Source organism: Aythya ferina (assembly GCF_964211825.1).
Source record: "Aythya ferina genome assembly, chromosome: 6".
In the NCBI taxonomy this organism is placed as follows: domain Eukaryota; kingdom Metazoa; phylum Chordata; class Aves; order Anseriformes; family Anatidae; genus Aythya; species Aythya ferina.
This window is the reverse complement of record NC_140303.1, coordinates 12,604,041-12,617,926: the sequence shown is the minus strand read 5'-3', so window position 1 is coordinate 12,617,926 and position 13,886 is coordinate 12,604,041. Positions and strand designations below refer to the sequence as shown.

Genomic DNA, 13,886 nt, shown 5'->3' with positions numbered 1-13,886 from the left:
CTCCTAACTTCACTCTGGCTTTTCTGCCTACATTTCTACAGAAGAATCGCTCCTATTTCACTCGGAACTGCCCAGCAGCAAGGCCATAAAGTAGGGAAGTGTAAATATGCAAAGGGAGTCACATGGGTGAAAAAAATCTGCCTATCCATACACAGTTGTAAACTCGAGGTTAATCATCTTTGTTCATAAATACAGTCATGATAAAAATAGGTGGCTCTCTGAAACCTGGTATCCCATTGCTCAACAGATAGGAAAACAAAAGGTTAGAATGACTAGGAAAGAAAGGGAAAAAAAAAAAAAAAAAAAAAAAAGAAAAGAGAAAAGCTCTCCGAGCTACTCAATAAGTCCATGGCATACTTTCATTCTGAATATTGTCTGACCCCTCATCTCCAAGGAAATATGGTAGAACTGCAAAAGTACAGAAGAAGGTGAGAGGGCCGGTAAAAGGTTTGAGCAAGATCTATTTTGTGATCGAAAAAAACAGATCTGTAGAACAAAGGTCTCAGAAATTGTGAATGACATGGGCAAGATGTGTGAAGAATGATTGTTCTATGTTTCCTGTTAGGCAATAACTACGGGATGCTTGGAAAAATCAGGTATTGATTTAATGGCTTCAGAGAGAAGACAGGAAGGTGATTTTTCCTCTCATGTATTTCTCCCAAGCTTTGAAATGCCTTGACAGTGGCCATTATAGATGGAAAAAAAAAAAAAGTTACAGGAGTTCAACAAGGGAATAGACAAGTTCATGAAAACAAACAAACAAACAAACAAACAAACAAAAAACCACACCATAGAGATATGTAATATAAAGATGGAAACAAAGACAATATAAACAATATTCAATGGCAGCAATACAGTTTGTTTCAAGAGCTCCCTGAGCCACTTATTACTGGTGGCTGCGAGGCTGCTCTCCATGCAGATTATCGCTGCTTTCTTACAGCATTCCTCAGCATTACTTGATGTCCGGTGTCAGGATGACAACTCATTTTGTATGCCAAATTGAGATCCAAGATGAGATTTGGAAATCATTTACGTGGTTAAGCAATAAGCTCAGCAGTGTGCCCAGAGGTCTTATGATAACTACTAATTATAATGAAACCAACCCTGTGAATGATTGACTTTGGGTGATAAGACCTGCTCCCGAACTTCCCTTCTTGAAGAGTTTTCTTTGGGATTTTCTTTGGGGTTGCATACAGACCTAGAAGACATTAGTTGTCTTATTTCTTCATTGGCTTGCTACGCAGGTGCTTTTTATGACATTCCCTGAGCTTTCAGATCAGTGGGATTCTTCTAGTACTGTCTAAGGTGAAAGCCACTGGCTTAGCATGAGTCCAGTATTGGAAAAGCTCAGGCAGAATGGGCACAAAATGCTGATGATCTACAAACCACTAGGTAGACGACATGCTGGAAATATATCCAGTGCTTTACACAAGAGAAGAGCTGGACAGGTGAACTTCTGTAAGGCTCTGCGGCAACAACCTGTCCCACTTGATGTTGTGGCAGTCAGTAACAGCTCAGTGCAACACTGCCAGGGTGATATTTCCTCCCTGCAGGAGTCTGTTCAGTAAGAAGGAAATGACAGTGTCCTATTCACGGTGGCTTTAATGCTCTCTTTTGATGCTCCTGTGTGGAGCGAGAGTTGCTAATTGTGCTTTACTCCTATCCGTGCTGTCTGGAAGAGGATCTCCAAGTGGTTCACACCAGGAAACAGCTCTAGGAATCATTCTGCAGGTTCTGATGGGCTGCAGCTGTAATTACCCAGGTTTTGTGCAGGAGAATAATTAGATGCATAGGCTTGTGCATCCAAGAGAAGGGTGGTGGTGCTTGGCCAGGCATCGTCACTTCGTCCTTTAGCAAATCCAAGCATTTGTAGTTCTATCAGGCTGGCACAGTGACAGCCACAGGCTTAGACCTGCCTGTAGGTGGCCTGACATGAACTCCCTGAGCTAGGAGGCTGCTTATCTAGCCATGAGGTGAGCAGGCAGGGCTGTTTAGGATTACAACACTCACAAGTTTACTGCATCTGCAGGCAGCCTCTTTGTGGCTGGAGATGTGTGGCAGCAGGCAATGCAAGCATCCAGCCACAGGGCAGTGCCACTCACAGCTCCCTTGCTTCCTTTTGGCCCTCTCTCAGGTTTTCCCCTCCATCCTGCTGTACCTTAATAACCACCTGTAGGATAGTGACACGGATCCCCTGTTTCCCTGGCAATTTTTTTTTTGATCACTCTGAAATACATTTTATCCTCTGTAGGTCAAAAATGCATTTTCTATTTCAATGTCAGATGTGGAAGTGTGTCTATAAAGAAGCAAAGTGACAAGAAAGGACAGGCTGGCACTGAAGGCTTCTGATGAGTAAAGCACTCCTGTGGTGCAGCTTTCTTTTCTCAGTCAGCGGAGTAGTGGCTCCAAATGAGGTTTCTTTTCTTAGAAGAGCAGCTTAAGCCACAGACCTTTCCATTGCAACACTTCCCATAGCTTTCCACAGGCAGAAATATCTGGTATTGACACCCAGTTCCAGAAGAGGGCTCCTTCGTGCCACATCTGACACTGCCTGACTCAGTACCTGTTCAGGAGCTCAAGGCATTGCTGAGGAGCTCAAGTTTTCACAGAATTGGGCAAATGTGTCATATGCAGCACAGAGCTGGGAATGAAATCCCCAAATCCCTGACCCTCCTGAGCCATAAACATCATCCTGAAATACTCTCATCTAAGGCGGAGTGGTAGAGCCTTTCCTCCCTCAACTCCTGACCACAAGACTATGCCTGGGGGAACACGAACTGCATTTATTCATTGACTAAGATAACTGGCTGCCTCAGGCTGTGTTTCCTCTTGTCTTGCAATTTGCATTGCCATCTGTTTCAGTATCAATTACATATTCATTAACAGATGCATAAATCCAGTTGCCAAGTCCCAATGTCATGCAGGTTTAATACAAGGCTTGCAGAAAACAGGCCTGGTATCTCAACTGGGCAGAGGTCCTATGCCAGCATCATATTGACTCCTGAAGTACCTCAAGGTTGTTGTGATAAGTGTTCCCTCATTAGGGAGACCAGAAATGAACTCGCACTGTGTGTCAAGAGACACTTTGATGAATATCTTATTCATAACCAAAGCAAATGCGAAGCTGCTTTTTTTTTTTAGGCAGTTCACAAAGTTTGTGTAAATTGATCAAAGCTCAGAGATGTAAGCTATAGCAACCTTTCAAAAAAGTTTCTAGCTTTTTAACCCAAACCACTAAACACTTATTTAAACAACTGGTCAACTTAAAATAGTAAAATAAACTGATTCAAGAAGATACATGTAGTTGCTCCAGTAAAGCAGGAGTAGAACTGAACAAAGGCGCTGTGTTTTGTCCCTCCAGCAAAGGGGTTAAGAAAACAGGCCCTGCTCTGAAACCCTCTTGCCAGAGCCAGCAGCATCTGAGAAGCTCTGATAAGGAGACATTTCCAACTGGTCCTTTGAAATATGCAACTGAAGTGGAATTCAAAGACTTTGGCAAAAAGTCAAAGGATACAGTAAGCAATACCACAACACACAGACATACCTGGTACACAGACACACTTTTTAAAACCTGCACAACCAAATGTCACCATGTGTCCTCAGAAGGGACTCACATGTCTGAGGGTACCATTGCTTTTCTAACATGGGTAGGTACAGGGCAACTCTTCATTTTCAGCACTGAGGTAGCAATCATCACTCTGTTCATAAACCAAACAACAGGCTCATCTTCAATATTCAAGGTGTCGATGAACTTACTGACATTTCCGAGCAGTCTTACACCATGCCAGTATTTGTAAAGTTGTTGAACACCTCTAAAAGTAGCCACGCTGCTCATCTGCCTTACGTTGCAATGGCAAAATACACATCAGGCAAATAAAAGCAGTGCTGCTTGTGGGGGGAAAAAATTAACTGCCATGTATTGTGCATCTTCATTGCACAGCATGCATCAGCCTGAAATGGCCAGTCTAACTAAAGCGTTCATCTCACTGTCCTCTTCAGTCTGTTCTTGTCCACATCACTGTGCTTCCCATATTTCAAAGAAAAGATATAAAAGGAGGCTAGAAAACACTTCTTTCTACAAAAATCCCTTCATATCAAGTGGAACTACTGCCTTAGTTTCCCTTCCCATGACAAGTTTGTCTTCTGGTCAAGTTAGCCTTCTCTAATATGATTCTAAAGGTGAATGTAAAGGTAAAAATATTTGACAAAGGTCTGCGCACAAAAATCAAGAAATGTTATAAGAGTATAGGATACAGTCAATAATTTCAGGATCACATACTGTTGTTCTCATATGATCTCTATTTACTGCTTAGAAGAGGGCTGCCCTAAAAACTATCTGTGTTCTGTGGCTTCCTTAGCTGCCTACTGCTTCTTGCTACTGTGAAGACTTAAAGTTACTTCCCAACTTGCAGTTTGATGAGTTGTTTTCCCTCTGAAGCCATGCTAGGCATACTTCCTCATTCTGTGCAGGGGAATAACAGTGTATGTCCGTAGCTATGAAAGGGAGGAAATCAGGCAGTCATGCTAGCAGCTACCAAGCTACTGTAATCCTTTTGCTTGACACTTGAGCATCAAAAAAGGACTGGGTTCAATTACACAAGGATTCCTTCTGATAAAATCTAAAGCCCTATCCATCATCCAAAAACCTGGGAAATCAAATTGTGCTGTCATCACACTCAGGTGTTTGAACAACTTTTTACTGCTTGCAAAGCCCAGAGCATAAGGGTGTGAGCGACCTCATCTAACAACAGGAAAACAACTTGAGTAGGTGAAAAAACACCTCTAGATTGCTTCTTCCCTAAGTGCCACTCACTGTTTGCTGCTTAGATGAGAAGGAATCCACGTGGCAGCCAGTCTGTCCTGCTGTTATTAACACCTCTTCCAGCTGAAGCAACCCCAGGGTGAACAGTAAGCTCAACTGCACCCTAATATCTTAACATGACTAGTGATCCAAGCTTAAGTCTTGTTTAATTTCTGTCCCTCTGCATGCAGTGGGGAAGGCTTTCCTCCTACTGCCAAGAGCTGGCACACAGCTCTTGCACTTTGAGGTCTCTTTTCTTGCAAATTCTCCGAGGTGTTCTTCCGCAAATACAAGTGGAGTCAGTAATGAGCAGCAGAGCATTCAAACCTGCAAGTGACACCAGTGCCCTTTGCTACTGGATAATGAGCAGCAAACACGTGTAAACCTACTAAGTTATGTTAAAAAACAAGCCAGTATGTTAATTTTCTGAATACCAATTATTTGGCTTAGACCTGACCCCAGCTGAATCTGTGCTAATCTAAGAACTTCAACCTTTATTTGTCTGTTGTACTCTGTGTCCTGTTAAAATGGTTTGCCTTTAATTTATCTGGCTTTTATTCTGTTCTTTCTTTTGCTTCCTCACCTCTTCCACAGTTTTTGCTCTGATGGTCCAGTACAGAAAGTAGGGAGTCTGTTGGGTCCGTAAGAAAGTGTAGCCATACTAGCAAGAGACTTGTGCTCATATAGACTGGAAGATGAATATTTTATTGTCTGTTTACAGCCATCTGATTTTGCTGTTGAAAATCATATCCAAGAGCAGAGAAAAATCACACCACGTTAACAAATTCCAAGTGGATTTGGTCAGTTCCCATTACTGCACTTGCCATAGCTAAATCTCCAATTTGGAGATTTGGATTTATCTCCAAATGTTGGGCATTTAATCAGAATTACCTGTAAATCTGTAAAGTTTCAGCCTGTGCTTCACAAAACTGACTCCCACCCCTCACTCCCCTGTATGCATACCTAAGACATGGGTTCAGTACAGCTCCACACTGTCACACGGGGGCTGGTTTCTCTGTTTCATCATGAGAGCGTGGAGCCGTGCAGAGCACTGCTGTCACACTTTGGGTATGTTCTGAGGCAAACCACTTCACCTAAGGGGGTAAGGGTTTGTTTTTTCCTACAAAAGATGCTGGGAATTCTACCACTACTTATGGGAGAAACTCTTCTTTAGCACCAGCCCAAAAAGACTTTGGTCTGGCATTGCTTTCAGTTGCATAAAGACAAAACATTCCTCCAGAAAAGCCCTGAGGGCACACAGGAAAGCAGTGAATGCCAGCAAAACAAGGGGTCTGCACCATCTGCTGGCATATTAGCATAAAGCACCAGGCATTTTTTTATAATGGCCCAGCAATCGGATCTCCCTCAGGCAAGAAGTAATTTAATCAAGAGAGGATCTGTCTTCCCATTAAAGCTGGGCCACTGGATAGAAGGTTTACACAGGCCCACCCAGGGCCCTCTGGATGGCATCCCTTCCCTCTGGCATGTTCCCAAAGGCTCCACCAAGGAAGTGTGTGACTACCTCTCCTCATCTGTCGGCGCCTAGATTGGTTACACCTTCTTCTAGACTCCATCTGACAGCCTTTGCAATGGTTATGAGCAACGGGTCTGTGTCTGTGTATCGGCTTCTCCTGAGCTGTTTCACAATTCGCATTAAGTTACTCTTGTCTTAAGCTGCTGATGCAGGGATAGTGCAGATGATGGAACGAGATGCTCCTTTTGAAGGTAAGTTCTCAATAAGGTTAAAGCACAAGGTTTAGAAATGTGCAGGCAGAAAATGCAGATAAAAGAAAGAAACAGCAGCGATGCAGAGCCTTGAAAGGCAGGGACTGCAGATAACACCTGCCTAATTACCTACTTATACATAAACCTTTACTGCGCGAGGTGACCACCATCATTTAATGACTCAGCAGTACACAACCAAGAAGGATCTGGCCCCGCAGAGTTCATGAACTGTTTGAGTCATGAACTGACTTGACACAGGCCATGAACTCCTAAGTTCATGCACTAGAACCCTGTTGGTTTATGTTATCTGATGTTCAGCTGTGAACTTCTGTTTTGCAACTTAATTTTATGCCCGATAGGATGAGGGGTTAGGTGGAAGTTATTTGTAGAGATAGGGACAGATTTTCTGTTGGCTGGTTATCTTCAAAAATGTGGTTTTGCCTCAATGGAAAAAAAAATCACTTTTCTCAATTGCACCAACTACTCTTTGTTGTTAAAAGAATGAGACAGGTAGTTCAACATTGACTTTTCGTACTTATCTTTAGTGTAAGTTGTATTTCACTGTACCGTTTGCTTTAGTTGAATTGGAAAAGAAAATGCTTATAAAAAATTAGTATACTGTAATAATTTGACAGCCTGCAGTGGGATGGAGAACTCCAGCACTGTATGAATAAGTGTAATTTGGTAGACTCTGTATAGACTAAATATGTCCACGTGGGGTAATCCTAGCAGTCCACCTGTTCCGTGGATGCTTTTCTATCATGGGTCCCCATGTATACTAGATTATCTTGCCAGTAAATATCCAAATACCACTTCTTATATCCCAAGGGGCTCTACCAGCTGCACAAACCATGTGGCAGTCTCCCTGTGGGTGCTGAACCTCCTTCTCAGCAACTGAGAGAGCCTGCTTTCTAAGGACATTTGTGCCAGGTTTAAACATTGCTTTAAAGTCTGGAGAGATGTCCATCCACCATCATTTTATCAAAGGGCTCTATTTGGATACCAAGATACCACTCCTTTTATGCCCCACCTTCTTTTCACTCAAGGAATCAGCTGCAAGAAAGGGAGAAGTCTGTTGAAGGTACAAGGATCTGGGGCAGATATTTTGTGCTTGATGGGAGAGGAAGCCTTACACAGGAGTAAAAGTTTCACACAGGTTTGTAAGAGAATTTTCCACTCAGACAGATCTTCTTTGGGCAAGCTTCTTGTTTTCCCCTGTGCTGGTGTTGCTGTAGGATGGTTTGGATGGTCCTGCCCTACTTCATGAGTGTGCTGCAGTGAGAAGTGATCAGAAGACCAAAGCTCTTAGCTCATGCTGATAAAAACTATGAAAAGAAATTAGAAAGGAGACAAGTTCAATCCAATCACATGGATGAACAAAACCTATGCATGGGACCAATTGAAGGTGGCCCAGCACCAGTTCTGCAACCCAGGAAGTGTTCTTACAAGTAAGTGAAGCTGCAAACCTGGCAACAAACACTCTCCAGCTGTATCTGAGACTGCTGTGGCATGTTCACATGTTGTGACAGCTCATACAACAGCCGTTCACAGCCCTACATCCTGAGACCATCCCTGGGAAAGGAGCAGACACAGGGCATATAGGGTGCCCAGATCCCACAGTCCGACCTGGGCAGGGATGTGGCAGATGGGTCCCATCTTCTTTCCACATCAGAGCTGCAGTTGTGCTGCACTGAGTAAGCGCTGCTGTAAGAGCACAGGGAGAGATCATGGGGGACTTGGCTTCTTATGGATTATTCCAAATGTGTGGTATCTAGAGAAAAATGCCCAGCTGTGGGAGGAGTAGCTCTAACAAAAAGCCAAGCCTTTCTGGGCAAAGAACAAGGGACAGGCAGGAGTCATTCCCAGCTGCCTGCGTGACTTGTGCTCACGTGTCCATAGCTGTTAATGGGTGCTGCCTGCCTGCATGTGAGGCTAAATGAGCCACAGGCTGAAGCCGGGCTCTTGTTGCCTTCCCTGAACATTTCTGCTGTGGCTCAGTAACAATAACTGCAGACTCACCCAGCAGCTTGCGGTCCCCTACCTCCCAGCCTGCTGTGCTCGGAGGCAAGAAGGGTGAACAGGAGAGACTGCTGCTGTGGTTCAGGTAAGGAATATGAGATGAGATGGGATCTGCATGGCTGGGCTGCTGATGGGAGGAAGGATCATCAGTCAGTGGTCCTAGTATGGGACAAAGAAGAGCAGGCTGAGGCACTGAGCTGTAGGCACAGCCTGGGAGAGCCACGTTTATGGCAGAAGACACACCTTTCTCATGGTTGTGCAAACCAGCTTTTGAAGCACAAACCCCAGTTCAACCCTTTGTAATCATTAATTTTCCAATGTGAATCCCATTGCGTGCAAACTGCGAAACCCATGAAACATGCGGCAAGTCAAAAAGGGCAAAGGTATTGTGAAAAAGCATTGCCAAGTGGTATATTTGCGTAGGTGGATCGTAGCTACAAAAGCTTGCGAACCACCCCTGGCCTCTCTCTCACTTGGGCTCCGGTCTGTTCAACTCCAAACATGCTGGTGGCCGTGCTGCTCCCCTTCTTGTGCTGCCTGGGTAGCGCTGCTGCTGGGAAGGTGCTGGTGATCCCGATGGAGGGCAGTCACTGGCTCAGCATGAAGGAAGCGCTGATTGAGCTGAGCAAGAGAGGGCATGAAATAATTGTCATGGCACCAGAGATGAAAACGATTGTAGATTCCTCAGAGTGGTACACGCTGAAAACATACCCTGTACCTTTAAAAGAGGAAGAGATGGAAGATCTTCTGCATTCACTTACTGCAAACAGTTTTAATGACCAGCCTTTTATTTACAGATTTTTGAATATTTGGGATATTTTTAAAAAGAGTTCTGCCGTCTTTGAAGTTGCTTGCAGTGCCCTACTGCACAACAAAGAGATGATGAAATTCATTGAAGAAAGCAAATTTGATGTACTGTTTACAGACCCTGTGACACCCTGTGGACAAATAATTGCTTTGCATTTTTCTATCCCTTCTGCTTTCTTCTTGCGGGCTATCCCATGTGCTATAGACACTCACGCCGCTCAGAGTCCGGACCCACCGTCCTATGTCCCACGAATGTTCTCCCTCAATACAGACCATATGACATTTCCTCAGAGAGTCAAGAACGTACTGATCGCCATTTCAGAGGCTTTCACCTGCAGAATCATCTTTTCACCATTCGAAAGACTAGCCTCGGACTTTCTCCAAAAGCCCATCACAGTTACAGAGCTTTTAAGCCACGGGTCCATTTGGCTGAAGAGACTGGACTTTGTCTTTGATTACCCCACACCTGTGATGCCCAATATGATTTTCATTGGAGGCATCAACTGTGCACGGAAGAAGCCGTTATCTCAGGTCAGTGACTGGCTGGGAAAAGTATAACAAGGGAGAAGTTCCAGCTGTGTTTGATGTAGAGTTTACTTACCTAAAGATTAGCTGTTTGTTTTGTTAACAAGTTGTGGTTCCACCTGCTTTTCTTGGGCCTGCCCAACACAGGGATTTTTTTTGGTCAGGTGCACAAACACCGCTTGGTCCAGGAATGAATGCAAAAAGGGCAGGAGAATTATAGCAGCTCTTCCAAACATTCCCTGCCCCACGTGGCAGTGGCATATTTCTTCTAGAGCACTAGCTGCTTATCTGGTCAAAAAGCAACTCACCGGGTTATGTGCAGTAGCATTATTTGCTCTTCTCTGTAACAGCAGTGTTGTGTTTGAGTTGAAGGCTAATAATTTTTTTGTGGTGAAAGTTATGGTCTAACAACAGTTCCCATCACAAAAACTAGACAGTTGAATTCTCTACTGCATTTTTATGAGATATCCAGCTTGGATAGGAAAATGTTGATGGGCGGTTGCTCGGGCATCTGTGACCTAAAATGCATGCAATAAAAGCACGTCCTTCATGTCCATGAATTCCAGTAAATATTATGGGATCTTTAAAGCTGATCACTTGTTGCATGTTTATCATACATGAGAGCTTGCTGGTGCTCATGCTGTACATGTAGCCCATAGCTGCATATGATGTATCTGGGCTTCTTGCTTGCTTGTGATATAAGTAGAACAGTCTCATGTTGTGAAGCCAGAGATTAACTAGAAAAAGACAGCTAAGAAGAGACAGCTCTCCTCAGCGGCTGATGGATCTGTAGTTAGTGTCATCCAGCAGTTTCAGCAATATATCGCATCATTTCCTGGAAAGGATAAAGTTTTATCCTTTACAGATGCTCCTTAGAAATAAACAGGCACCTCTCTACTCTTTCCTTGAACTTTTCTCACTAGCAAGTCTTCTGTGTGTCATAAGGAATGCACTCCTCCTCTGGCATTCAAATGTCTTTGTGAATATGAATGAATAAAGCTTCAGGATAAAACAGATTTGAATTTCCCAAGCATAGCACACCTTCCCCAGAGCCAACCTTAAAGCCCTCGGGCTTTGCTTTACTCCTCCCAGTACTTCACCTGATGCTGCCCATTGAAAGTACCATTTATTTCTGTTGAGCTGCTATCATTCAGATCTTGCTTTCTCACAAAAGTGTCTTTCAAATTGCCACCCCCTCCCTGCATGGGCACTTCTGTCAGAGTAGTGCTTTTTCCTATCTGTTCTGTCCATCCAGCTCTTTAATGGCTCCCTCAGGGACAAACAGAGGGGGACCCTCTGGGAAAGCAGGGAGACCAGCTCTGCCTGCAGGCCAGGCCTTGTGGCAGTTCCAGCTTAAATTTAGGCTCTCCTCTAAAGACAGAGCTCGCTCTCACCTTATTTTGCTCAGGGGCTAAAGTTCACAGTCCAGCAAGAATAGTTATTACCAATTCTTCAGTGGTGCTGCCAGCCCTGATTTTTTTTTTTTTTTTAATTTATTTGCTGTTTTCTGGCTATGTCTGTGCATCACGCAGTTGCATCTAACAGTACAGTTTAATCCTGCAGGTTGACAAGTGTCTATAACAAATACTTGCTAACTGCTTAGAGTTTTAGTTCCTAGTCTTAGCTTTTCATCTGCAGTGAGAACACCACCACTTACCATTCACAGCCAGTTCTTGTCCTGAAACAAAAGGACTGTTATTTTCTACTCCTGTCCAGCCTTTCCTGTATCTAATTGGGTACAAGGGGAACTGAGTGGCTTTTCTCATAACTCCTGGAAGAAGAAAGTGTTTCAGAAAGGCACAGGATGAGAATGAAGAAGTGTCATGCATGGCAGCACAGATTTAGTAGTTTGCCTTGGCTCATGCAAGTCTCTGCTGCAGCATTGGTTCTTGTGATACATTTGTACCTGGTGTTGCATCTGGACCCAGGACTTAGCTCTGTGTAAATCACAGAGCATTCTCCTTAGGATTTGCACAGGTATTGTGTAGTATAGTGGCATAATTTTATAATTTATTTAAACATAAACCTGACAGACATTTCAGAACAACTGTAAAATGCTTATAAGAAAGCAGCAAGCAAGGAAGAAAGAGGAGAAGAGGAAGAGAAATTAGAAAGAAAAAGCAAAGCAAAGCAAAGCAAAAGAGGGAAGAAAAGCAGAAAGAAAGAAAAAGGAAGGGAGAAAAGGAAAGCAAGCAAACAAGGAAGGAAGGGAGTGGTTTGTTTGTTGTTGTTGTTTTTTGTTTTTTGTTTTTTGTTTTTTCCAATCTGACATGAAGCATCACAGAGAAACAATCAGAAAGGACCCGTCCCAAGGGATTCTCAGATACCAGGCCAGTTCTGCCCAACAGGAGTTGATTATCACATTCCTTAAATGTTTCATCAGTACCATGAATGGTTGCTAGTGACTGGTTTCACTGGAAAAACCAGATCATTAAGTGGGAATGTGAGAATCTGGCAGGGGGCTCTGGGTCTACTTAAGATCTGTCAGGTAAGGGCAGAGGAACGGAATCTGGATTTCTAGAAACATGGCTCTTGTAAGTAATCACGGTTACTTAGCTTCTGCAGGGGTTTGGGTTTTCCTGTCTCTGTTTTGCTTGGGCAATGGTGGAAAGCTGTTGGTGGTGCCTATGGATGGGAGTCACTGGCTCAGCATGCGCTCAGTGCTGGTGGCCCTTAGTCAGAAAGAGCATGAAATTGTCGTCGTTGCACCAGAAGTCAACTTGAACGTGAAGGCATCTGAATACTACACTCTGAAAACATATCCAGTGCCTTTAACTAGGGAAGAACTAGGAGCAAGCATGCATTCGTTTGCGAATGATCTTTTTGAGAGGAGACCTTTTCTTCAAAGAATTACTGCACTTTATGAAAAAGTTCACGTCATCTCTGATCTCTACTTCTCCTCCTGTGCCAACTTACTGCACAATGAGGATCTGATGCAGGATCTTGAAGAGGGTAAATTTGATGCTGTTCTCACAGATCCTGTTGTACCATGTGGACAAATACTGGCTTTGCATCTCTCGATTCCATCAGTTTTCTTTTTACGAGGACTCCCCTGCAGTTTTGATTTGCAGGCTGCTCAGTGTCCAGACCCCCCTTCTTATGTCCCGAGAACATTTACAGACAACTCAGACCACATGACATTTATCCAGCGCGTGGAAAACTTAGTTCTCAAGGCGTCAGAATCCTTTCTTTGTAATTTTGCCTATTTGCCATTTGAACTGCTGGCCTCGGATTTTCTCCAAAGACAAGTAACAATGACGGATCTTTTAAGCCATGGATCCATTTGGCTTAAGAGAATGGATTTTGTTTTTGAATATCCCATGCCACTGATGCCCAACATAGTTTTTATTGGAGGTATAAATTGTGGAAAGAAAAAGATGTTATCTCAGGTCAGTGATTTCCCTGATAAAATATTTTAAGCTTTGAATGGAAAATGCTGTTTGCAATAATAACCTTACTATATGCTGTGTCCGTATGTACTTGTATACATGAGCATGTGGTATTTAGATTTGCAGTAAGGTGTGTTGTAAAGAAAATACGTGAAAAACTGTGTTAATATTAATTTTCTCCCACTATTGCAGGTACTCTAGTGGTATCGAAGCAGTTTTGCTTATATAATTGGGTTTTTTTTTTGGACTAGGTGGAAAAAGTTGTGGTTTATCATTGCTGTCTTGCTAACGAGGCACACATCTAGGCAGGTCTGCTGCTCATCTTTGCTAGTTATTATTACCTCAAACTGTTTTACCGATTCTTTTCAAAACTTTTTTTTTTTTTTTCAGTTAATACAACCATCCTTTCAGAGTTTAGAAATAAAGTGTCATACAGTGTCAATTGGCAGGTAACATTCTGATTGTTCTTTCAGTCTGGGGTTATGCTTGCAAAGCATGGATGCCTTGTGCAATTTTCTGCAAATCTGTTGGAGGGTTTTGCAGCTGCTAGCCAGCACCAAGCCATGTACAACAGCTTACATTGCCTACTGAAAGGCTTCCCTAAAAAGAGTTTATCTAGA

General features: G+C 43.3%; 1 protein-coding gene across 2 annotated transcripts in view; it reads left to right on the top strand.

Moving 5' to 3' along the window:
- Positions 1-13,886, top strand: part of LOC311438772 (UDP-glucuronosyltransferase 1A1-like) — a 35,653-nt gene that overhangs the window by 2,089 nt on the left and 19,678 nt on the right. Inside the window, exon 1 of one of the 2 annotated variants that reach the window (XM_084523638.1) lies at positions 8,989-9,883. The exons of the other annotated variant lie outside the window; for it this stretch is intronic. Within the exon in view, the coding sequence (XP_084379764.1) occupies positions 9,047-9,883 (837 nt within the window). The 5' untranslated portion in view covers positions 8,989-9,046. Of the gene's footprint in view, positions 1-8,988; positions 9,884-13,886 lie in introns of those variants that run through there. 2 annotated transcript variants of the gene reach the window in all.